General features: G+C 42.1%; 2 protein-coding genes and 1 pseudogene across 9 annotated transcripts in view; 2 read left to right on the top strand and 1 right to left on the bottom strand.

Moving 5' to 3' along the window:
• Positions 1-3960: 3960 nt before the first annotated feature.
• LOC100451351 (Y-box-binding protein 1-like) lies at positions 3961-5291 on the top strand (annotated as a pseudogene).
• A 132-nt stretch (positions 5292-5423) lies between these two features.
• On the top strand, positions 5424-20057 carry EFCAB10 (EF-hand calcium binding domain 10). 2 transcript variants are annotated; one of them, XM_024249864.3, is made up of 4 exons: positions 5678-5844; positions 17868-18032; positions 18147-18234; positions 19933-20057. In XM_024249864.3, exons 1-4 carry the CDS (start codon positions 5739-5741, stop codon positions 19967-19969), a joined length of 396 nt encoding a protein of 131 aa, XP_024105632.2. In that variant the 5' UTR covers positions 5678-5738; the 3' UTR covers positions 19970-20057. The 2 variants fall into 2 exon arrangements, with proteins under 2 accessions (XP_024105634.2, XP_024105632.2); XM_024249866.3 differs by lacking the exon at positions 17868-18032 and having other exon boundaries at positions 5424-5844.
• Positions 19745-20660, bottom strand: part of RINT1 (RAD50 interactor 1) — a 35189-nt gene continuing 34273 nt past the window's right edge. For all 7 annotated transcript variants that reach the window (XM_024249862.3, XM_054560611.2, XM_054560613.2 and 4 more), the window contains one exon: positions 19745-20283. In XM_024249862.3, coding sequence (XP_024105630.2) covers positions 20091-20283 — 193 coding nt within the window. In that variant the 3' untranslated portion in view covers positions 19745-20090. The remainder of the gene's footprint in view (positions 20284-20660) is intronic.

Raw genomic sequence — 20660 nt, 5'->3', positions numbered from 1 at the left:
CAGACTGATAACTTGTCTTCCCATTTGGCATGTTTCCTCTGATTGATCCTCACCCTTCCCCTATTATACATATACCTACCCTTTCCTAATTGGTTTTCTACATTCTCATGCCCACCTTTGAGTGGTGTCTTTACTTTAACCTTTTTTGCATACTCACACACCAACTAGCACACACTCCCCATTCTGAGTCCATAAAAGGCCCCAGACCCAGCAGCACAGGGAGAAACCACCTGACCGTTGGGGTCGGGGACCGACCTCCCCTCCATGGCCTCTGAGAGCTGTTATGTCACTCATTAAAACTCCCCGCCTTGCTCTCTCTTCTATTCTCAGCGCATCCTCATTCTTCTTGGGTTAGGGATAAGAACTCCAGGACTGGAGCACAGGCCAGACTCAGCCCAGGTAGGCCGAGTGGGCAGGCTGTCTCCAGCAGCAGGAGAGTGAGGCCTGGGTAGGGCATCACAGGCTAGAGGTCCCTGGCTTGCAAAGTGACCAAGAATAAAATCCTGCATTACAGGCTAGTCTCAAACTCTTGGGCTCAAGCAGTCCTCCTGCTTCGGCCTCCCAAAGTGCTGAGATTATAGGCATAAGCCACCTCACCTTGCCCTGGGCACACAGCTTTCAAGTCTTTTCAGAGAGTAAGTCTTTTCCCTCCTCAGAACGCCTCCTCTAGACTTGAGGACAAGAGCATTATCCCTTCTCTCTGTTCAAAGTTGCGCCAAGGACCCAAACATTAGCCCTAAAATCTCCTCTAGTCCTCCCAGATGATCAGGGCTTTTCTGGCCTGCTAGATAGCTCAGCATTCTCAAGGTAGGCCTGCCCTGTGGAGACACGGTGATCACATGTCCCCAGTACCATGGCTACTTTCTGTTTCAGACTTGGTTCAGTCTCCTAGCATTCATTTTCTATCTCCTGTTTCCACTCTATTTTTTTTTAACTTTTATATTGGGTTTGGGGGTACATGTGAAGGTTTGTTACGTAGGTAAACAGATATCAAGGGTATTTGTTGTACATATTATTTCATCACCTGGGTATTAAGCCCAGTATCCTGTAGTTATTTTTTCTGCTCCTCTCCCTCCTCCCACCCTCCCCCCTCAAGTAGACCCCAGTGTCTGTTGTTTCCTTCTTTATGTCAATGTGTTCTTATCATTTAGCTCCCACTTGTGAGAACATGTGGTATTTGGTTTTCTGTTCCTGTGTTAGTTTGCTAAGGATAATAGCCTTCAGCACCACACACTCTATTTTTCAACTGCTGAAAAATTATTTTTACTAAATGCTGAACAGATCAAAAAATTTTATAAAATACATATGTAAGGTATAAAGAATCATAATTAGATGAACACCTGTGAACCTACTCCTCAGTTAAAATCATATTAGAATGAATCCTGCAGTCCCTGGACTATTCCTCCCTAAACCCATTCCCTTTTCTCCCACCTCCAAGGCAAACACTGTGCTGAATTTTGCGTTTACCATTCTCTTGTGTTTCTTGATAGATTTCCTACATATGTTTGAATCTGTAAACAATATATTCAGTTTGGTATGTTTTTAAACTTTAAATTGAGTCCTATAGTATATATTCTCTTGAAACAATGTTTTTGAAATTCGCCTATATTGTTGCAAGTAGCTACAACTGATTGTTGAAATGGTTCATAGTATTCATGTGTAATATACCATAGTTTTTAAAATACATTTTACTCTTGGTATTTGGGCCATTGTCAGTGATTTCTATTATGAATGGTGCTGCTATAAACATTCTTGTACATGTCTCCTGGTGTACATTGACAAGAGCTGCTCTTGGAGTGGAATTTCTGGGTCAGAGTGTAGAAACATGTTTAAATTACCAAGATAATTCTAAACCATTTTCCAAAGTGGATGTTCCAATTTATGCTCCCATGATCACTGACCATCTCATTAATTGTGTGACATTTTTGCCAGCACTTGATATTGTTCAACTTCATAATCTTTATCAGTCTGGTAGATGTGAAATGGTATTTTCTTGTAGTTTTGTTTACTGGATTGTCAAAGAGGCTTAGAATATTTTCACATGTTCACTGACCACTTGTCATTCCCCTTCTTGAAGTGGGGCTTCTGGGCTAACTCTTGGGTGAAGCATGTGGGCACAGGCCCTCAAGGACAGATGGCCCAGCCCAGAGTTTTAGTTTCTCAGGTCTTCCCATGACTGAGTAGAGGCCCTCCTAGCTACTTGCATCCCACCTTACTCAGTGACCGTCTGTCAAAACAACTGTCAGGGCCAGGCACGGTGGCTCACGCCTGTAATCCCAGCACTTTGGGAGGCCGAGGTGGGTGGGATCACCTGAGGACAGGTATCAGGGGAACCCGCCCCCAATAATTCAATGTTATTTCACATAGGTTCTTTTCTATTTCCCTAAGTGTCAGCCAGTCTGAGAAATAAAGGGAAAGAGTACAGCAGAGAGAAATTTTAAAGCTGGATATCCGGGGGAGACATCACATGTCGGCAGGTTCTGTGATGCCCCCCAAGCCGCAAAACCAGCAAGTTTTTATTAGTGATTTTCAAAGGGGAGGGAGTGTACGAATAGGGTGTGGGTCACAGAGATCACATGCTTCACAAGGTGATAAAATATCACAAGGCAAATGGAGGCAGGGCAAGATCACAGGACCACAGGACCGGGGTGAAATTAAAATTGCTAATGAAGTTTCAGTCATGCATTGCCATTGATAACATCTTATCAGGAGATAGGGTTTGAGAGCAGACAACCAGTCTGACTAAAAATTTATTAGGTGGGAATTTCCTTGTCCTGATAGGCCTGGGAGCGCTACAGGAGACCAGGGCTTATTTCATCCCTTATCTACAACCGTAAAAGACATTCCATTTTAGAGAGACAGGCCATTTTAGAGACCAACCCCTGGGAATGCATTCTCTTTCTCAGGTCTGTTCCTTGCTGAGAAAAGGAATTCAGCGATATTTCTATTTGCTTTTGAAAGAAAAGAAATATGGCTCTGTTCTGCCTGGCTCTCAGGCAGCCAGACCTAATGGTTATCTCCCTTGTTCCCTGAACATCGCTGTTATCCTGTTCTTTTTTCAAGGTGCCCAGATTTCATATTGTTTAAACATACATGCTTACAAACAATTTGTGCAGTTAACACAATCATCACAGGATCCTGAGGCGACATATATCCTCAGCTTACAAAGACAACAGGATTGAGAGATTAAAGTAAACACAGTCATGGGAAATCACAAGAGTATTGATTGGGAAAGTGATAAATGTCCATGAAATCTTCACAGTTTATGTTCAGAGATTGCAGTAAAGACAGGCGTAAAAAATTATAAAGGTATTAATTTGAGGAACTAATAAATGTCTATGAAATCTTCACAATTTATGTTCTGCCATGGCTTCAGCCAGTCTCTCTGTTTGGGGTCCCTGACTTCCTGCAACAGACAGGAGTTCCAGACTAGCCTGGCCAAGACGGTGAAACCCCATCTCTACTAAAAAAATACAAAAAATATTAGGGTGTAGTGGTGCATGCCTGTAATCCCAGCTACTTGGGAGGCTGAGGCAGGAGAATCTCTTGAACTCGGGAGGTGGAGGTTGCAGTGAGCCGAGGTCACGCCATTGTACTCCAGCCTGGGCGACAAGAGCGAAAATCCGTCTCTAAATAAATAAATAAATAAATAAATCTGTCAGGTGGTCTCCGTCTCATAAAACCAGCTCCAGCAAACAGGGGTTGAAGCTCAGGATCCAGGCTGCTCTGTGGCCCACAACCCAGTCGAGCCAACAGGCCAAGACCTTCCTGACTGGTGGCCAGCGCCATGCCTGCAGGCCGCTCACACCGGAGATGCCACTTAGAACTCTCCACTGGGGAGTTCGATCGGTAGCAGGAGCGGAGAGCGGACCCCAGAGAGCCCTGAGCAGCCCTGCCGCTGCCGGCCTAGTTACCGTCATACCACCGGAGGAGCCGCAGCTGCCGAAGCCAGCCCCAGTCTCCATCACCGCAACCATGAGCAGCAAGGCCGAGACCCAGCAGCCGCCCCCGCCTTTCCCCCCGCCGCCCCCGCCCTCAGCGCCACCGACACCAAGCCCGGCACCACCAGCAGCTGCGCAGGGAGCGGTGGCCTGGGCGGCCTCACATCTGCGGCGCCTGCCAGCGGGGCCAAAAGGTCATCGCAACGAAGGTTTTGGGAACAGTAAAATGGTTCAATGTAAGGAATGGATATGGTTTCATCAACAGGAATGACACCAAGGAAGATGTATTTGTACACCAGACTGCCATAAAGAAGAATAACCCCAGGAAGTACCTTCGCAGTGTAGGAGATGGAGAGACTGTGGAGTTTGATGTTGTTGAAGGAGAAAAGGGTGCGGAGGCAGCAAATGTTACAGGTCCTGGTGGTGTTCCAGTTCAAGGCAGTAAATATGTAGCAGATCTTAACCATTATAGACGCTATCCACGTCGTAGGGGTCCTCCACGCAATTACCAGCAAAATTACCAGAATAGTGAGAGTGGGGAAAAGAACGAGGGATCGGAGAGTGCTCCCGACGGCCAGGCCCAACAATGCCGGCCCTACGGCTGGCGAAGGTTCCCACCTTACTACATGCGGAGACCCTATGGGTGTCGACCACAGTATTCCAACCCTCCTGTGCAGGGAGAAGTGATGGAGGGTGCTGACAACCAGGGTGCAGGAGAACAAGGTAGACCAGTGAGGCAGAATATGTATCGGGGATATAGACCACGATTCCGCAGGGGCCCTCCTTGCCAAAGACAGCCTAGAGAGGACGGCAATGAAGAAGATAAAATCAAGGAGATGAGAGCCAAGGTCAGCAGCCACCTCAACGTCGGTACCGCCGCAACTTCAATTACCAACGCAGATGCCCAGAAAACCCTAAACCACAAGATGGCAAAGAGACAAAATCAGCCGATCCACCAGCTGAGAATTCGTCCGCTCCCGAGGCTGAGCAGGGCGGGGCTGAGTAAATGCCGGCTTACCATCTCTACCATCGTCCAGTTTAGTCATCCAACAAGAAGAAATATGAAATTCCAGCAATAAGAAACGAACAAAAGATTGGAGCTGAAGACCTTAAGTGCTTGCTTTTTGCCCGTTGATCAGATAAATAGAACTATCTGCATTATCTATGCAGCATGGGGTTTTTATTATTTTTACCTAAAGACGTCTCTTTTTGGTAATAACAAACGTGTTTTTTTAAAAAGCCTGGTTTTTCTCAATACACCTTTAAAGGTTTTTAAATTGTTTCATATCTGGTCAAGTTGAGATTTTTAAGAACTTCATTTTTAATTTGTAATAAAAGTTTACAACTTGATTTTTTCAAAAAAGTCAAGAAACTGCAAGCACCTGTTAATAAAGGTCTTAATAATAATAAGAACAACTCTCCACTGGGCACCCTCAAAATTGTACAAGTTCCTTCTGTTATTAGTTCATGCTGAGTTGTGATGCCAGCACTTCAAGCCTTGTTAATCATTGGATCAACAAGTACAGAGCTAGGTGCTGGAGAGAGATGGAAAAAGGCATTTGGGCCCAGCCCTTAGCCTGGATCGCGGACAGTGACGTTGGTCCACACCTCACCTGCCCTCTCTGCCCTGCTACATGTCCCCCAGGCTTTCCCTGAACCGTGAGCTCTAGAAATTCCAGGTCCGGGTCGCAGCCACAGGGCAGTCAGGCGTGTCACGTGACCGCGCCGGGTAGAGGGAGACAGAGTCGCACGGCTGAGACGCCAGACAGTCGCCTAGCAACAGCGGGACGCGGAGCAATGGAGACCAGCAGCAGGGAGCTTCAAGCCGCGGAGTATTTGGAAAAGCATCAGATCAAGGAGCTGGTTAGCTACCTCACCAGCGCCCTCCTTTTCTTTCGGCCGGGTAAGGGCCCCCATGCCCCGGTACAGCTATCCCTCCATGTGGGGTTCGCTTCCCTCACGAAACCCGCCTCTTACACACTCGGTTTCCACTGCCTCCCAGCCGCGTGAGCCCTTCTGCTGTTGATTAACTCTGTGGCCTTCAATAAAACAGTCCCTCAGGCTGCAGTACAATGGCGTGATCTCATTTCACTACAACCTCCACCTCCCAGGTTCAAGCGATTCTCCTGCCTCAGCCTCCTGAGTGGCTGAGATTACAGGCGCCCGCCACCACGCACGGCTAATTTTTGTAATTTTAGTAGTGACAGGGTTTCATCATGTTGGTCAGGCTGGTCTCGAACTCCTGACCTCAGGTGATCTGCACGCCTCGGCGCCTCAAAGTGCTGGGATTGTAGGCGTGAGCCACCGCGCGCGGCCAAAGTTTTTAATCTGGCAACTAAACAATTGATAGGGTAGGATAGAAGATGTTCTAGAGGGGATCGCTTTTCCTGACATTTTTTTACACATCTGAACCCCCTACAAAATTTGAATCGTTTTGTAATTTGGGAGTGGTGTCATTTAAAAGTTATATTAAGGTGAAAATGGTTTTATGTCCTCCCCAGGGTGCAGAATTGTAATTTGCCGACCTCCATATGGAGCGTCCAAAATGCCAAAATTGTGCATTTGCTTCTGTGTAAGGAAATGGAAATACCAAACATTCCAACTTTGCCAAAAAACACCCAACCAATATCATGTATAGGAGATAAAGTTCTTGCTAGTTGTTTTAAAGTATTAAAACAAATTTAAAAAAAAAAAAAAAAGGCCGGGCACGAGATGGCGCTACTGAACTCCAGCCTGGGCGACAGAGCGAGATTCCATCTTAAAAATAAAAATAAAAATAAAAAATAAAAAAATAGGTCAGGAGCAGTGGCTCAGGCCTGTAATCCCAGCACTTTGGGAGGCCGAAGCGGGTGGATCACTTGAGGTCAGGAGTTTGAGGCCAGCCTGACAAACATGGTGAAACCTCGTCTCTACTAAAAATACAAAAAATTAGCCGGGTGTGGTAGTGCATGCCTGTAATTCCAGCTACTCATGAAGCTCCTTGGGGGCGGTGACTCACACCTATAATACCAACGCTCTGGGAGGCTGTGGTGGGCAGATCACTTGACTTCAGGAGTTCATAGGCCAGCCTGGGCAACATGGCAAAACCCCATCTCTACCAAAAATACAAAAACTTAGCTGCAGGTGGTGGTGTGTGCCTATAATCCCAGCTACTCAAGAGGCTGATGTGGGAGGATCACGTGAACCTGGGAGGCGGAGGTTGCATTGAGCGTAGATTGCTACTCAAGCCAGGTGACAGAGTAAGACACCATCTCAAAAAAAAAATTTAAAAATAAAGACAAATGTTAATTTTCTTCATCATAACAAGGGATATATTATGTTATATTCATTATATAAAATATTTGTCAACATTTATTTTTAAATTTCATTTTTATTGAAGTGGATGTATGGGGTTTAAAAATTGAAAAGTACTCCAAAGCTTATAATAACAGCATTCCTGTTGTTATCCCCAGCTTCTGCACAGAATAATTTCAACTCTTCTGGCAATATTCTTTGCTATTTATCTTGAGATTTCTAAATAACAGGCCTATATTGCTGCTGCTTAATGTTTTTCTCTCTAGGTTAGATACTAGCTTTATGCTGTGGAAGATGAAAATGTGCCTTTCTTAAACACACACCTCATATACCTGTTCCCACTCACACCCATCTTCCAGATAAATTTAGATCACAATTTTGATATCCTCAGTATTCAGAATTTTTAATATTGTTAGGCAAGTATCTATAATCCTTATACTATGCTGATTATATTTCCCTTGTTGTTTTCTCTGGTTAATAATATATTTACATTTTTGGCTTAAATTTGTGTGATCATCATTAATTCATCCATACCCTCTTTTGCCACAGTACAGCTCTCCTCTCATTACATTTGCATTCATTGGGTAATTACCCCCACTGTCACCATCCAACCCCCATACCCCCAGCTCTGTGTCTTCCTGCTCCAGTCTGGACTGATAGCTACACAGTGGTTATTCATGGCTTCCCCTCACTCTGATCCTAAGACGACTCCTCGCCTCTCTAGTGTTCGGAGCCTGTTTTATGGCACAGCCAGTAATCCCTCATTCTTGCTTTACCGCTTTCTTCTGGTGGAGCATATCCTTTAGTGGCTTCCAGAGAGAGTGTGCTTTGAGGGGTAAAGATTTTGGGAACACACGTATATAAAAATGTGAGTTCCTACATTCAAAACTTTAATAGAGTGGAGGCTGTGCACAGAGGCTCACACCTCCCAACACTTTGAGAGGCCGAGGCGGGTGGATCACTTGAGGTCAGGAGTTCAAGACCAGCCTGACCAACATGGTGAAACCCCGTCTCTACTAAAAATACAAAAATTAGCCAGGCATGGTGGCATGTGCCTGTAGTCCCAGCTACTCGGGAGACTGTGGCAGGAGAATCACTTGAACCTGGGAAGTGGAGGTTACAGTGAGCTGAGATTTCACTATTGCACTCCAGCCTGGGCAACAGAGTGAGTGAGACTCTGTCTCATAAAATAAGAGTGGATACAATTTTAAGTTGGAACATATTGCCCTCAGAATTTTTAAGGCATTGCCCCATTGTCTTCTAATTTCTCATGTTGCTCTGAAGAATTCTGATGTCACATGTCATCAGATTCTTGATCTGGCTATGAAGCAAGTTTATTCTTTCTGGAAACTTTTTAAGATTGTCTTTTTATCTTATCCCTGGTGTCCTAAATATATGCCTTGGAATGGTTTTGTTGTGGTTGCTGTTAATGTATTGTGCTCTAGGTACTTGATGGTCTTATTAAATTTGGAGATATTTTTCTTTCAGGTCTAGGAAGTATTTTTCTTATTTTCCTTACCTATATCTTTCTGGAATTATTATTGGATATTGGCCATCTTGGCTTGATTCTTTAATTTTCTTTACATCTTGATATGTTATATAATTTTTATCAGAAGAATGCAATTTATGAATCTGCAGATTCTCTTGAGAGTTTACCAAATTGTTATTTTGATGCTCCTCACTGACTTACACTTATATTTCCTGTCTTCATTAGTGTTTCTTTATGGGTAAGATGACTGTATGAGTTATCATCCAAACCAGGGATATTTTGAGTGAAAATAGGTACTATTAATAATTATGCCAGGACAACATGGTAAACTAGGACTGTCCCAGGCCAACTGGAACCTTTGATTATCCTGAATATGGGTATCTTAAACATGAAATGAACAACAAAATTTTAAAAGACAGGCTGGGGAAGGTGGCTCACGCCTATAATCCCAGCACTCTGGGAGGCCAAGGTGGGTAGATCACTTGAGGTCAGGAGTTCGAGATCAGCCTGGCCAACGTGGTGAAAAACTATCTCTACTAAAAATACAAAATTACCCAGATGTGGTGGCACAGTGAAATGCTGTCTCTACTAAAAATACAAAATCAGGTGTAGTGGCACATGCTTGTAATCAGTTATTCGGGAGGCTGAGGCAGGAGAATCGCTTGAACCTGGAAGCAGAGGGTGCAGTGAGCTGAGATTGCACCACTGCACTTCCAGCCTGGGTGACAGAACGAGACTCTGCCTCAAGAAAAAAAAAAAAATCGAAAAGACAAAAGCACCATGGCAGCCAATGAGTCAACTGAATGAAAACTTAATTTTTCTGAGTCACAACATGAGCCCACTTACCTGATCTGCGTGAACTTCAGGATAGTCTCTGAGAATCTCGAACAGTTATAATACACACAAACAGAGGCTTCCATTTGGCCATCTCAGTCGCAACACAGAATCACACTCAAAGCAGCACAGTCATTCCAGCAATCAAGAGTAATTTGAAAGGAATCAAAAAGACTTTAATTCATAATCCACAGTAAAACCACTCAAAAGTCCTTCCTCCTTGTTCCCAGCTGTATTCTCCACAGCAGCTGCAGATCCTCTCAGGTTCCAAATTCATGACACTCAGCCCATCCAACTCTTCTGTCTCCTCCCTATCTTGCATGTTTTTCTCAGCTCTTTATTATGTCAACCAATTTAGCATCTTGAAGATTCTTTTTTTCCTCCAGCACAAAAAGCCTTGCACCCATCTGGCAAAACCAGAATTTTCCAGTAGAAGGCATTATGGGGGGAAAAGAACCTAAGCAGATAAAGACAAAACTCTCTTTGGTGGAAGGGAAGTCTGGGAATACTCATACATTAATTATATACCTATCACATAAATAGTGTAGCTGTTTTTTAAAATTGAGACGTGGGTACCACTTTTTTTTTTTTTTTTTTTTAAGACGGAGTTTTGCCCTGTCGCCCAGCCTGGGGTACAGTGGCACATCTTGACTCACTGCAACCTCCGCCTCTGGGGTTCAAGTGATTCTCATGCCTCAGTCTCCAGAGTAGCTGGGATTACAGGTGCAAACCACCATGCCCAGCTAATTTGTGTATTTTTACTAGAGACGGGATTTTGCCATGTTGCCCAGGCTGGTCTCGAACTCCTGACCTCAAGTGATCCTCTCTCCTCAACCTCCCAAAGTGCTTGGATTACAGGTGTAAGTCACTGCACCTGGCTGGGTACCATCTTCAATAATGAGAATCCGGCTAGATGCGGTGGCTCATGCCTGTAATCCCAGCACTTTGGGAGGCCAAGGCAGGCAGATCACGAGGTCGGGATATCGAGGCCATCCTGGCTAACACAGTGAAACTCCATCTCTACTAAAAATACAAAAAAAATGAGCCAAGCATGGTGGGGGGCACCTGTAGTCCCAGCTATTCAGGAGGCTGAGGCAGAAGAATGGTGTGAGCCTGGGAGGCGGAGCTTGCAGTGAGCTGATATTGTGCCACTGCACTCCAGCCTGGGCAACAGAGTGAGAATCTGTCTCAATAATAATAATAATAATAATAATAATAATAATAATAATGAGAATTCCTTAAAATATCTTTATAAACACCAAAGCTGGGGAGAGGAAACCATAGGTACGGAAACACTGAGCCAGAATAAGAAGGTAATGAAGCCAAAGAAGGGGTGGGCTGGCATGCAGAGTATGTATGCAGTGCTGTTGAAGTTTCCTACCTGAGTCCTCCTAATGGCAGAGGAGAAAGGACTTGTCCATTCAGTGTCTGGGACCTTAGCCTGATGTGGCATAAGAAGTTTCTTTGAAGTCATTTGTTTTGTCTTAAAAATTCATGAGATCTGTTCTTTCATAGATATACCTATTTCTTAATATAAATGTTTTATATTACTCACCAAGGTATGATTGATGCTTAGAAAGACACACTAGCTTTATCCTGTGTCTTTGTGAAGCCCCTGGTATTTCTTTTTTTGTTGAAACTTGTTGAGGGCAACAAGTTTCGCTCTTGTTGCCCAGGCTGGAGTGCAGTGGCGCGATCTCAGCTGACTGCAAACTCTGCCTCCCAGGTTCAAGCGATTCTCCTGCCTCAGCCTCCCTAGTAGCTGGGATTATAGGCATGTGCCACCACGCCCAGCTAATTTTGTATTTTTAGTAGAGATGGGGTTTCTCCATGTTGGTCAGGCTGGTCTTGAACTCCCAACCACAGGCGATCCTCCTGCCTTGGCCTCCCAAAGTGCTGGGATTACAGGCACAAGCCACCACGCCCGGCTGAAGCCCCCGGTATTATGACATGTGTCCCAATTTGAAAACCTTGGAATTACAGAGGAGTTGCAGAAAATAAGACTAGACAGTTTAACTGGGGAATTACTATTGAGGAAACAGGTACGCAGTCCCCCATTCTCAATTCCAAAATTCTGAAAGCTCTAAAAACCAACAGTTTTATAAGTTTAAATGTAACAGCAAGACCTGACCTGACCTGAAATAATTTGGTAGGAAAAACTTGCCTCAGCTAGGGTATATTGGGAAATATAATTGCTGGCTGTTACAAAAATTAGCTGGGCATGGTGGCGGACACTTGTAATCCCAGCTACTTGGGAGGCTGAGGCAAGAGAATCACTTGAACCTGGGAGGCAAAGGTTGCAGTAAGCCAAGATTGCACCACTGCACTCCAGCCTGGGTGACAAAGTGAGACTTAATCTCAAAAATATATATATGTATGTATATATATATATATTTATGTATATGATATGGTTTGGCTGTATCCCTGCCCAAATCTCATCTTGAATTCCCACACATTGTGCAAGGGACCCGGTGGGAGGTAATTGAATCATGGGGCTGAGTCTTTCCCATGCTGTTCTTGTGACAGTGAATAAGTCTCAAGAGATCTGATGGCCACTTTTTTTTTTTGAGACAGAGTTTCACTCTTGCTGCCCAGGCTGGAGTGCAATGGCACGATCTTGGCTCACTGCAATCCCCACCTCCTGGGTTCAAGTGATTCTCCTGCCTCAGCCTCCTGAGTAGCTGGGATTACAGGCATGCACCACTATGCCTGGCTAATTTTTTGATTTTTTTTTTTAAGTAGAGATAGAGTTTCACCCTGTTGGCCAGGCTGGTCTTGAACTCCTGACCTCAGGTGATCCACCCTCCTTGGCCTCCCAAAGTGCTGAAGCTACAGGCATGAGCCACTGCACCTGACCTGATCCAGTGGTTTTGAAAACAGGAGTTTCTGGCTGGGCGCAGTGGCTCACGCTTGTAAACCCAGCACTTTGGGAGGCTGAGGCAGGCAGATCACCAGGTCAGGAGATCGAGACCATCCTGGCTAATCACCAGGTCAGGAGATCGAGACCATCCTGGCTAACACGGTGAAACCCCTCTATTAAAAATATACAAAAAATTAGCCAGGCATGGTGGCAGGCGCCTGTAATCCCAGCTACTTGGGAGGCTGAGGCAGGAGAATGGCATGAACCTGGGAGGTAGAGCTTGCAGTGAGCCAAGATCGCGCCTCTGCACTCCAGCCTGGGCGACAGAGCGAGACTCCGTCTCAAAAAAAAAAAAAAAAAAAAAAAAAAGAGCTTCCCTGCACAAGGTCTCTCTTTGTCTGCTGCCATCCATGTAAGACATGACTTGTTCCTCTGTGCCTTCTGCCATGACTGTGAGGCCTACCCAGCCATGTGGAACTGTAAGTCTATTAAACCCTTTTTCCTGTATAAATTATTCAGTCTCAGGTATGTCTTTATCAGCAGCATGAAAACATACTAATAGAGTACATATATTTGTTTATATATACTGTGTATATGTGTATATATATATACTGTGTATATGTGTGTATATATATATACTGTGTATATGTGTGTATATATATATACTGTGTATATGTGTATATATATATACTGTGTATATGTGTATATATATACTGTGTATATGTGTATATATATACTGTGTATATGTGTATATATATACTGTATATATGTGTGTACATATACGGGTGTGTGTGTATATATATACACGTGTGTGTGTATATATATACATATGGGTGTGTGTGTATATATGTATGTGTATACACACACAGTGTCTGTGTGTGTGTGTGCATATGGTTGCTGGCTATGCTGCCATTTCCCAGTGACAATTCTATGCTGTATAAGGAGGGGTGTGTGTGTGTGTGTGTGTGTGTGTGTGTGTGTGTGTGTGTATGGTTGCTGGCTATGCTGCCATTTCCCAGTGACAATTCTATGCTGTATAAGGAGGGAATATGAATTTTTAGGGGATGGCTTTAATAAAATTAGACAATTATATTAATAGTAACCCAAATGAGAGCGATTGCTGTGGGAGTGGTAGAGTAAAATGAATTTGAAAGCTATTGAGAAAAAACTCAATAGAGACTATCATGACTGACTAGATTTCACCATTGAAGATGCTTCCCATATTTTAGTAGAGTGTGGTAAAGTTTGCAAGCTTTAGAAGCACATTGCCTGGATTCATACTGGCTGTGTGGCCTTGAGCAAGTGACTGTTGTGAGGAGTAAATGAAATGATCCATAGAAAATACTTCACACAGTACCAGGCATATAGTAAGGGCTCAGTTAGCTATTATGATTAAGATGTTGAACCTGAACATTGTATCCCTTGAAGAATTGTTTTTTATATCAGCTGACATTGTAACATAGGTGGTTAGTAACATTTGGCTCTTCCTTCCATGTTTTAAAAAGGTTCTGTCTTTATTATATATATTTATGTTGTGATCATTTTCAAAACATTTTTAAAAGCAGGTAGAGTATAAATTGTAGTCTCCAAACATAAACATTGTAACATCCCATGCAGCCTAAAGGATACACAATAAGCCTGGTTTGGATTTTCATCAAAGTGGTACACCAAGTTCCATTAGCATTATTTACTTATTCAAGCTTTAAAATGAAATGCAGTGAGTTGAAATTCAAACTTGGCCTTTTTCCACTTTCTGCATTTGATATATGGTCCAGGAAGAAGAAACAGAAGACTTCATACAAAATGTGACTGCTTTTAGTAGCCTATTTATTGCTAGAGCCTATTTGTACAAGTAAGGCACAATATTAGATTTAAAAGTCTACTTCTGGTTTCAACACATAAATTCCCAGGGATGAAAAAGATGGAGTGAAAACCTATAAATTAAAAGATTTAAAAACATAAACTGAGTGAAGAGACAACCTGTGCAATGGGAGAATATATTTGCAAACTATATGTCTGATAAGGGGTTAATATCCAAAACATGTAAGACCTCAATAGTTAAAAAAAAAAAAATTTTTTTTAATGGGCAAAGGACATAAATAGACATTTTTCCATAGAAGATATAGAAATGGCCAACAGGTATATGAAAAAATGCTCAATATCACTAATCGGGTGAATGCAAATTAAAACCACAATGAGATATCACCTCACACCTGTTAGAAAGGCTATTATCAAAAATCAAAAGAGAGCTGAGCACGATGGCACATGCCTGTAGTCCCAGCTACTCAGGAGGCCGAGGCAGGAGGATCACTTGGGTCCAGGACTTCAAGACCAGCCTGAGCAACATAATGAGACCCCATCTCTAAAACACTAACAAAAGATGAAAGATTTCAACTGTTGGCAAGGATGTGGAGAAAAGGGAACCCTTGTACACTACTGGTGGTTTGTGAATTAGTACAACCATTATGGAAAACAATATGGTGGCTTCTCAAAAACTTAAATATAGAACTTATCTGGCATTCCCACCACTGGGTATATATCCACAGGAAATGAAATCAGTATGTTGAAGAAATACCTGCACTTGTATTCATCGCAGCACTATTCACAACAGCCACCATACAGAATCAGCCTAAGTGTCCATGGACGAATGGATAAAGAAAATGTGATATATACACAATGAAATACTATTCAGTCTTAAAAAAAAGACGGACATCCTGTCATTTGCAACAACATGGATGAACCTAGAAAACATTAAGTGAAGTAAATCAGGCACAGAAGAATACCTCATGATCTTAATTATAGGTGGAATCTGAAAAAGTCACACTCATAAAAAGAGTAAAATGATGCTCAAGAGCTGGAGGGTGGGGGGATTGGGGAGATGTTGGCCAAAGGATACAAAATTTCAGACAAAAGAGGAATAAGTTCAAGAGATCTACTGTATATCATGATGACTACAGTTAATATATTTTATATTTGAAAATTGCTGACAGAGTAGATTATAAGTGTTCTCACCAAGAAAAAGTATGTATAAGGGGACTTCAAAAAGTTCATGGAAAAATGGAATTAAAAGATTAAAAATTATTTCTCAACATAAGCTCTATCAAATTCAAGATACTTTTGTAAACAACGATACCAGCCATTTAGTCCATCCCTAAAGAACTCTGAGGGCCCTGGGAATTAAACCATGTCAATGCAGTCTTTTTTATATCATTAAAGAAAAATGGGTGCCCTTTAAAGATTTTTTTAAGATCAGGAAATGAAAAAGTCAAAAGGAGCTAAATCAGGACTGTAAGGTGGATGCTAATGATTTCCCATTGAAACTCTTGTAAAATTGCCCTGTTCCATGAGAGGAATGAGCAGGAGCATTGTGGTGGTAGAGAAGGACTTTGTGGTGAAATTTTCCTGGGCTTTTTTAAACTAAAGCTTTGGCTAACTTTCTCAAAACATTCTCATAATAAGCAGATGCTATCATTCTTTGGGACTCCAAAAATTCAACAAGCAAAATGCCTTGAGCATCCCAAAAAAGTGTTGCCATGACCTTTGCTCTTGACCGGTCCACTTGTGCTTTGACTGGACCATGTCACCTCTTGGTAGCCATTGCTTTGATTGGGTTTGTCTTTAGGATGATACTGTAGAACTACGTTTCATCTCCTGTTAACAATTCTTTGAAGAATTGCTTCAGGATCTTGATCCCACGTTTAAAATTTTCCATTGAAAGCTGTGCTTTTTTGTCTGCAGCTGATCTGGTGCAATGGTTTTGGCACTGATTGAGTGGAAAGTTTGCTTAACCTTTTCAGTCAGAATTGCGTAAAATGAACCAACTGAGATGGTTTGGGCTATTGTTTATGCTGTTAATTGTCAGTCCTCTTCAATTAGGGCACAAACAAGATTAACTTTGTTCCTCACAAATTGATGTGGATAGGGCTGTAGTGAAATTGGCCACAAATTTTAACAGTTGAAGTTGGTGATGGGTTCATTTTACTTTTCTGTCTACTTTTATAAACATGAAATTCTCAGTAATGATGTAATTTAAATTTTTTTTTTTTTTGAGACGGAGTCTTGCTCCATCGCCCAGGCTGGAGTGCAGTGGCACAATCTCAGCTCACTGCAAGCTCTGCCTCCTGGGTTCACACCATTCTCCTGCCTCAGCCTCCCGAGTAGCTGGGACTACAGGCGCCCATCACCACACTCGGCTAAGTTTTTGTATTTTTAGTAGAGATGGGGGTTTCACCGTGTTAGCCAGGATGGTCTCGATCTCCCGACCTCATGATCCGCCCGCCTCGGCATCCCAAAGTGCTGGGATTACAGGCGTGAGCCACCGTGCCCAGCCGTAACTTAAATTTTTTAAAGAAAATATGAGTTGGCCAAGCATGGTGGCTCATGCCTATAAATCCTAGCATTTTGGGAGGCCAAGGTGGGAGGACTGCTTGAGCCCAGGAGCTCAAGACTGGTCTGGGCAACATAGCAAGATCCTGTCTCCAACTTAAAAAAAAAATGTAAGAGTAAAGCTTAAGATTGAAATGATAAAACGGTCAAGCAGCAGGAGTGGTATATACCATCCAAACTGCTCTATCACTATTCTTTTTGGCTTCCTTTCATCAGGATTGTTCTGCATTATTTCTGAAAAGTGAGTTGATCGTGATTTTTTATTTTTAAAATTGCTTAAACTACAGAATATCCAAATTGCTTTGTTAGAAATGAGTACATATGCTTCCTAGAGGACCATATTTATCAGTCTTTGTTTTTATTTTATATATATATTTATATATGTGTGTGTGTGTGTGTATATATATATTTTTTGAGACAGAGTCTTGCTCTGTTGCCCAGGCTGGAGTGCAGTGGCATGATTTTGGCTCACTGCAACCTCTCCCTCCTGGGTTCAAGCAATTCTCCTGCCTCAGCCTCCCGAGTAGCTGGGATTACAGGCATGCACCACCACGCCCGGCTAACTGTGTTTTTACCAGAGATGGGATTTCTCCATGTTGGTCAGGCTGGTCTCGAAATCCCAGCCTCAGGTGATCCGCCCTCCTTGGCCTCCCAAAGTGCTGAGATTACAGGCATGAGCCACCATGCCCGGCCTATTATTTATATCTTATCAATTATTTAGGTGGCCAACTTCTTCCCTGTATTATGCTGTTCCCTCTATCTTTTTGGTTTTCAACCCTGTCTGCAACTTATAGTCACTTGGGGAGTTTTTCTAAAACATGCCCAGGTCTAGTCTCTCTAGTTTTCTATTCAATCATCTGAGATAGGGCATTTGTATATGTAATTATTTAAGTGTTCAATGTCTTACCTTCTTGCTGGACTGTTTCATGAAAAGTAAGGCCTGTGTCCCCAGTGCCTAGTACAGTGCCTTTGCTATAGCTGTTTAATAACTGTTAAATGACTACTTCTATTTGCGACATATTTTAATTTTGTATCAGGAAGAGCTGGAACTATTCTTTTGCAGAAAAACCAAGAGAATATTTAATATCTCTATTGGAACGACTGAGAATCGCAAAAGTAACAGGCGTAGCATTTCCTTTCTTTATGGATAACTCTAACATTGTGGCCATGTTTGAGATGATGGACTCCTCAGGCAGAGGCACCATATCATTTGTGCAGTATAAAGAAGGTCAGTACATTCTACAAATTGAGGTAATAGTTTGTGGTCATTCCAGTTTCTTCTAGCAGAAAATACCTCTCACTTTGTAAAATTCTCACTTCATTTCTTCTCATTATTTTACAGCCCTAAAAACCCTGGGTCTGTGCACTGAAGATGAAGATTTACAAGATGATGGACATATAATAACTTTGGATAAATTCAAGGAGGAAGTGTAAGTTTATTTTTAAGTGACAAATATTTTAATAAGGTGGCATGATTTTGAAACACAATTAATACCTTTAAAATAGGTTCCTATCTTTTGAAAGAAGTATTTTGTTCCCTTGAAACTTTCAGCTGACTGGAAAGCGAGGACAGAGAAGGCTGACAGTAAAGTCCCTAGGCTCAGGAATAGCAGGGGAAAATGCTGGGGTTAGAGAGGAAGTTCCAGAGGCAGCTCCATTCCTTTTTTTTTTTTTCCCCTGAGATGGAGTCTTGCTCTGTTGCCCAGGCTGGAGTGCAGTGGCAATATCTCGGCTCACTGCAACCTCCACCTCCCGGGTTCAAGCGATTCTCCTGCCTCAGCTTCCCTGTAGCTGGGCTTACAGATGCGCATCACCACACCCAGCTAATTTTTATATTTTTAGTAGAGTCAGGGTTTCATCATGTTGGCCAGGCTGGTCTCAAACTCCTGATCTCAAGTGATCCACTGCCTCGGCCTCCCAAAGTGCTGGGATTTACAGGCATGTAATGGGCTGTGCCCAGCCAGCTCCATTCTAAATAGGAAGCCCCAGCAATTCTCAAAGGATGAGGTGAAGAAGCAACCAATATGCTAGGACAACTAACAAACATTTTGAGCTCAACACACTAGCTGGAAACTCTCTATAAAATACATACTAATAGAATTTATCTCAAAATATTTCCTCAAAATTATCACAAAGTAAATGTTTATCAGTAGCATAGGCTGCATGTTAGTCTGATAATTTTAGATTTTGAGATATTACAGGATTAAAAGTACTAACCCACTAAGTCAGAAAAAAACCATTGGAATAAAATTTAATAGTTATAGAAAGTTTCCAGGGAATCTAGCTCAATTTTTTAAGAAGTTTTACTCTGAGATTTTATTAGTCAAGAAACTATTATTGAATACAGCCCAAGGTCAAGGAAAAGTTACAAGAAAAAATAAACTTTTGAGATTTTTGTCTCATCAGTTACATAAATAATAAAAATGTTTAATAACATTCCCTACCACATGGGAATGTTTGAGTCAGAGTGCCATGGCCTGAAATGTTTCATCCAGAAAGAAAGGGTTGCCCACTGTCACACAGAATGAAACTAGGAAGCATTTAAAATAGGAGGACATTTGTGAGAAATGAAGAACAATCCTATCTTATTCACCATCTCACAATGTGTTTTGTTTTTTTCTTTAGAGACAGGGTCTTGTTTGCTTGCCCAGGCTGCTGTGCAGTGTCACAATCACAGCTCACTGTAGTCTTGACCTCCTGGGCTCAAGCTAGCCTCCCACCTCAGCCTCCCAAGTAGCTAGAACTACAGGCATGCATCAGGCTCTTGACATGTTGGCCAGGATGGTTTCGCACTCCTGCCTCAAGCGATCCTCCTACCTCAGCCTCCCAAAGTGCTGGGATTACAGGCATGACACACTGTGCCCTGCCAGTTTTCTTAGGGAAATATAGTGAATTCCCAAACTAGATACAGGTGCCTCAATTACAAATATGCATTCAAAGGGAGTTTTAAAAAAATTTATTGGCTATGTTTGATTATCCACAACAGAATTTCCCTTAATTAGCACAGGAAATTGAAAGTTGGTTATAATTTAATATCTCTGCTCTTGTCTTCAACAGACATACTCAGCATTTATACTTGTAAATAGAATGAGTTTTCATTGTTTCGTTTTCTGTTTTTGTTTCCTTAGGAACAAGAGGATGAAGGAAATATGGTCAGCATTTTAATAACACCATAAATCCAAGATAATAAGTAATTCTATAAAGTTTTCCAGTTTCATTAATTCAGAATTTCATCATATAACTTGAAATCCAATTGGCTTCCAAAAAAACCTTTTTCTGAAAGACATTATTTTCCAGTATTAGGCCAATTTGTCCTCAAATTAAGTAGAATCTCAACATCTTGTTGAGCCAGTTTGTAAATTCCAACTTCATTTAATGCTGCTGTGGCAGGAAGCTGCCCTGAAGCTGACTGCAGTACATCTTTCAGGAGTAGTGCAGAACCGACGTTCAAATTCAAAACAATACAGGCTTCTTTTATACTGTTTAGGGAAAACAAAGGAGGGAAATGAGATCTCCATTATCTGCATCAATCATATTATAATTTTGAGAATCCTAAACAGCTTCTCTGCACTGCTGGTCCACATGTTCTCTATAAAAATATTTATGGATTTATTATTTGGTTCTTTTAACATGGTAAGACTACACAGGTGCAGAGTTGCTATTTCTTTAGATTACTAAGGTAATAGGATCCCTATTTCAATATGTATCCATTATTTCCCTAAATACAATACTTGATATTAACACTACATTAAATATAGCTATAACTTTAGGTAGATTAGAATATGGGAAAAGACAAAGACAAGGGATAAAATGAAAGCAGCAGAAAGAACATTAAAATAAATTTTAAAAACAGTCC

This window comes from Pongo abelii, chromosome 6, assembly GCF_028885655.2.
Source record: "Pongo abelii isolate AG06213 chromosome 6, NHGRI_mPonAbe1-v2.0_pri, whole genome shotgun sequence".
Lineage (NCBI taxonomy): Eukaryota > Metazoa > Chordata > Mammalia > Primates > Hominidae > Pongo > Pongo abelii.
Note: the sequence above shows the minus strand (reverse complement) of the source record. Positions and strands in the feature narration are given on the sequence as shown.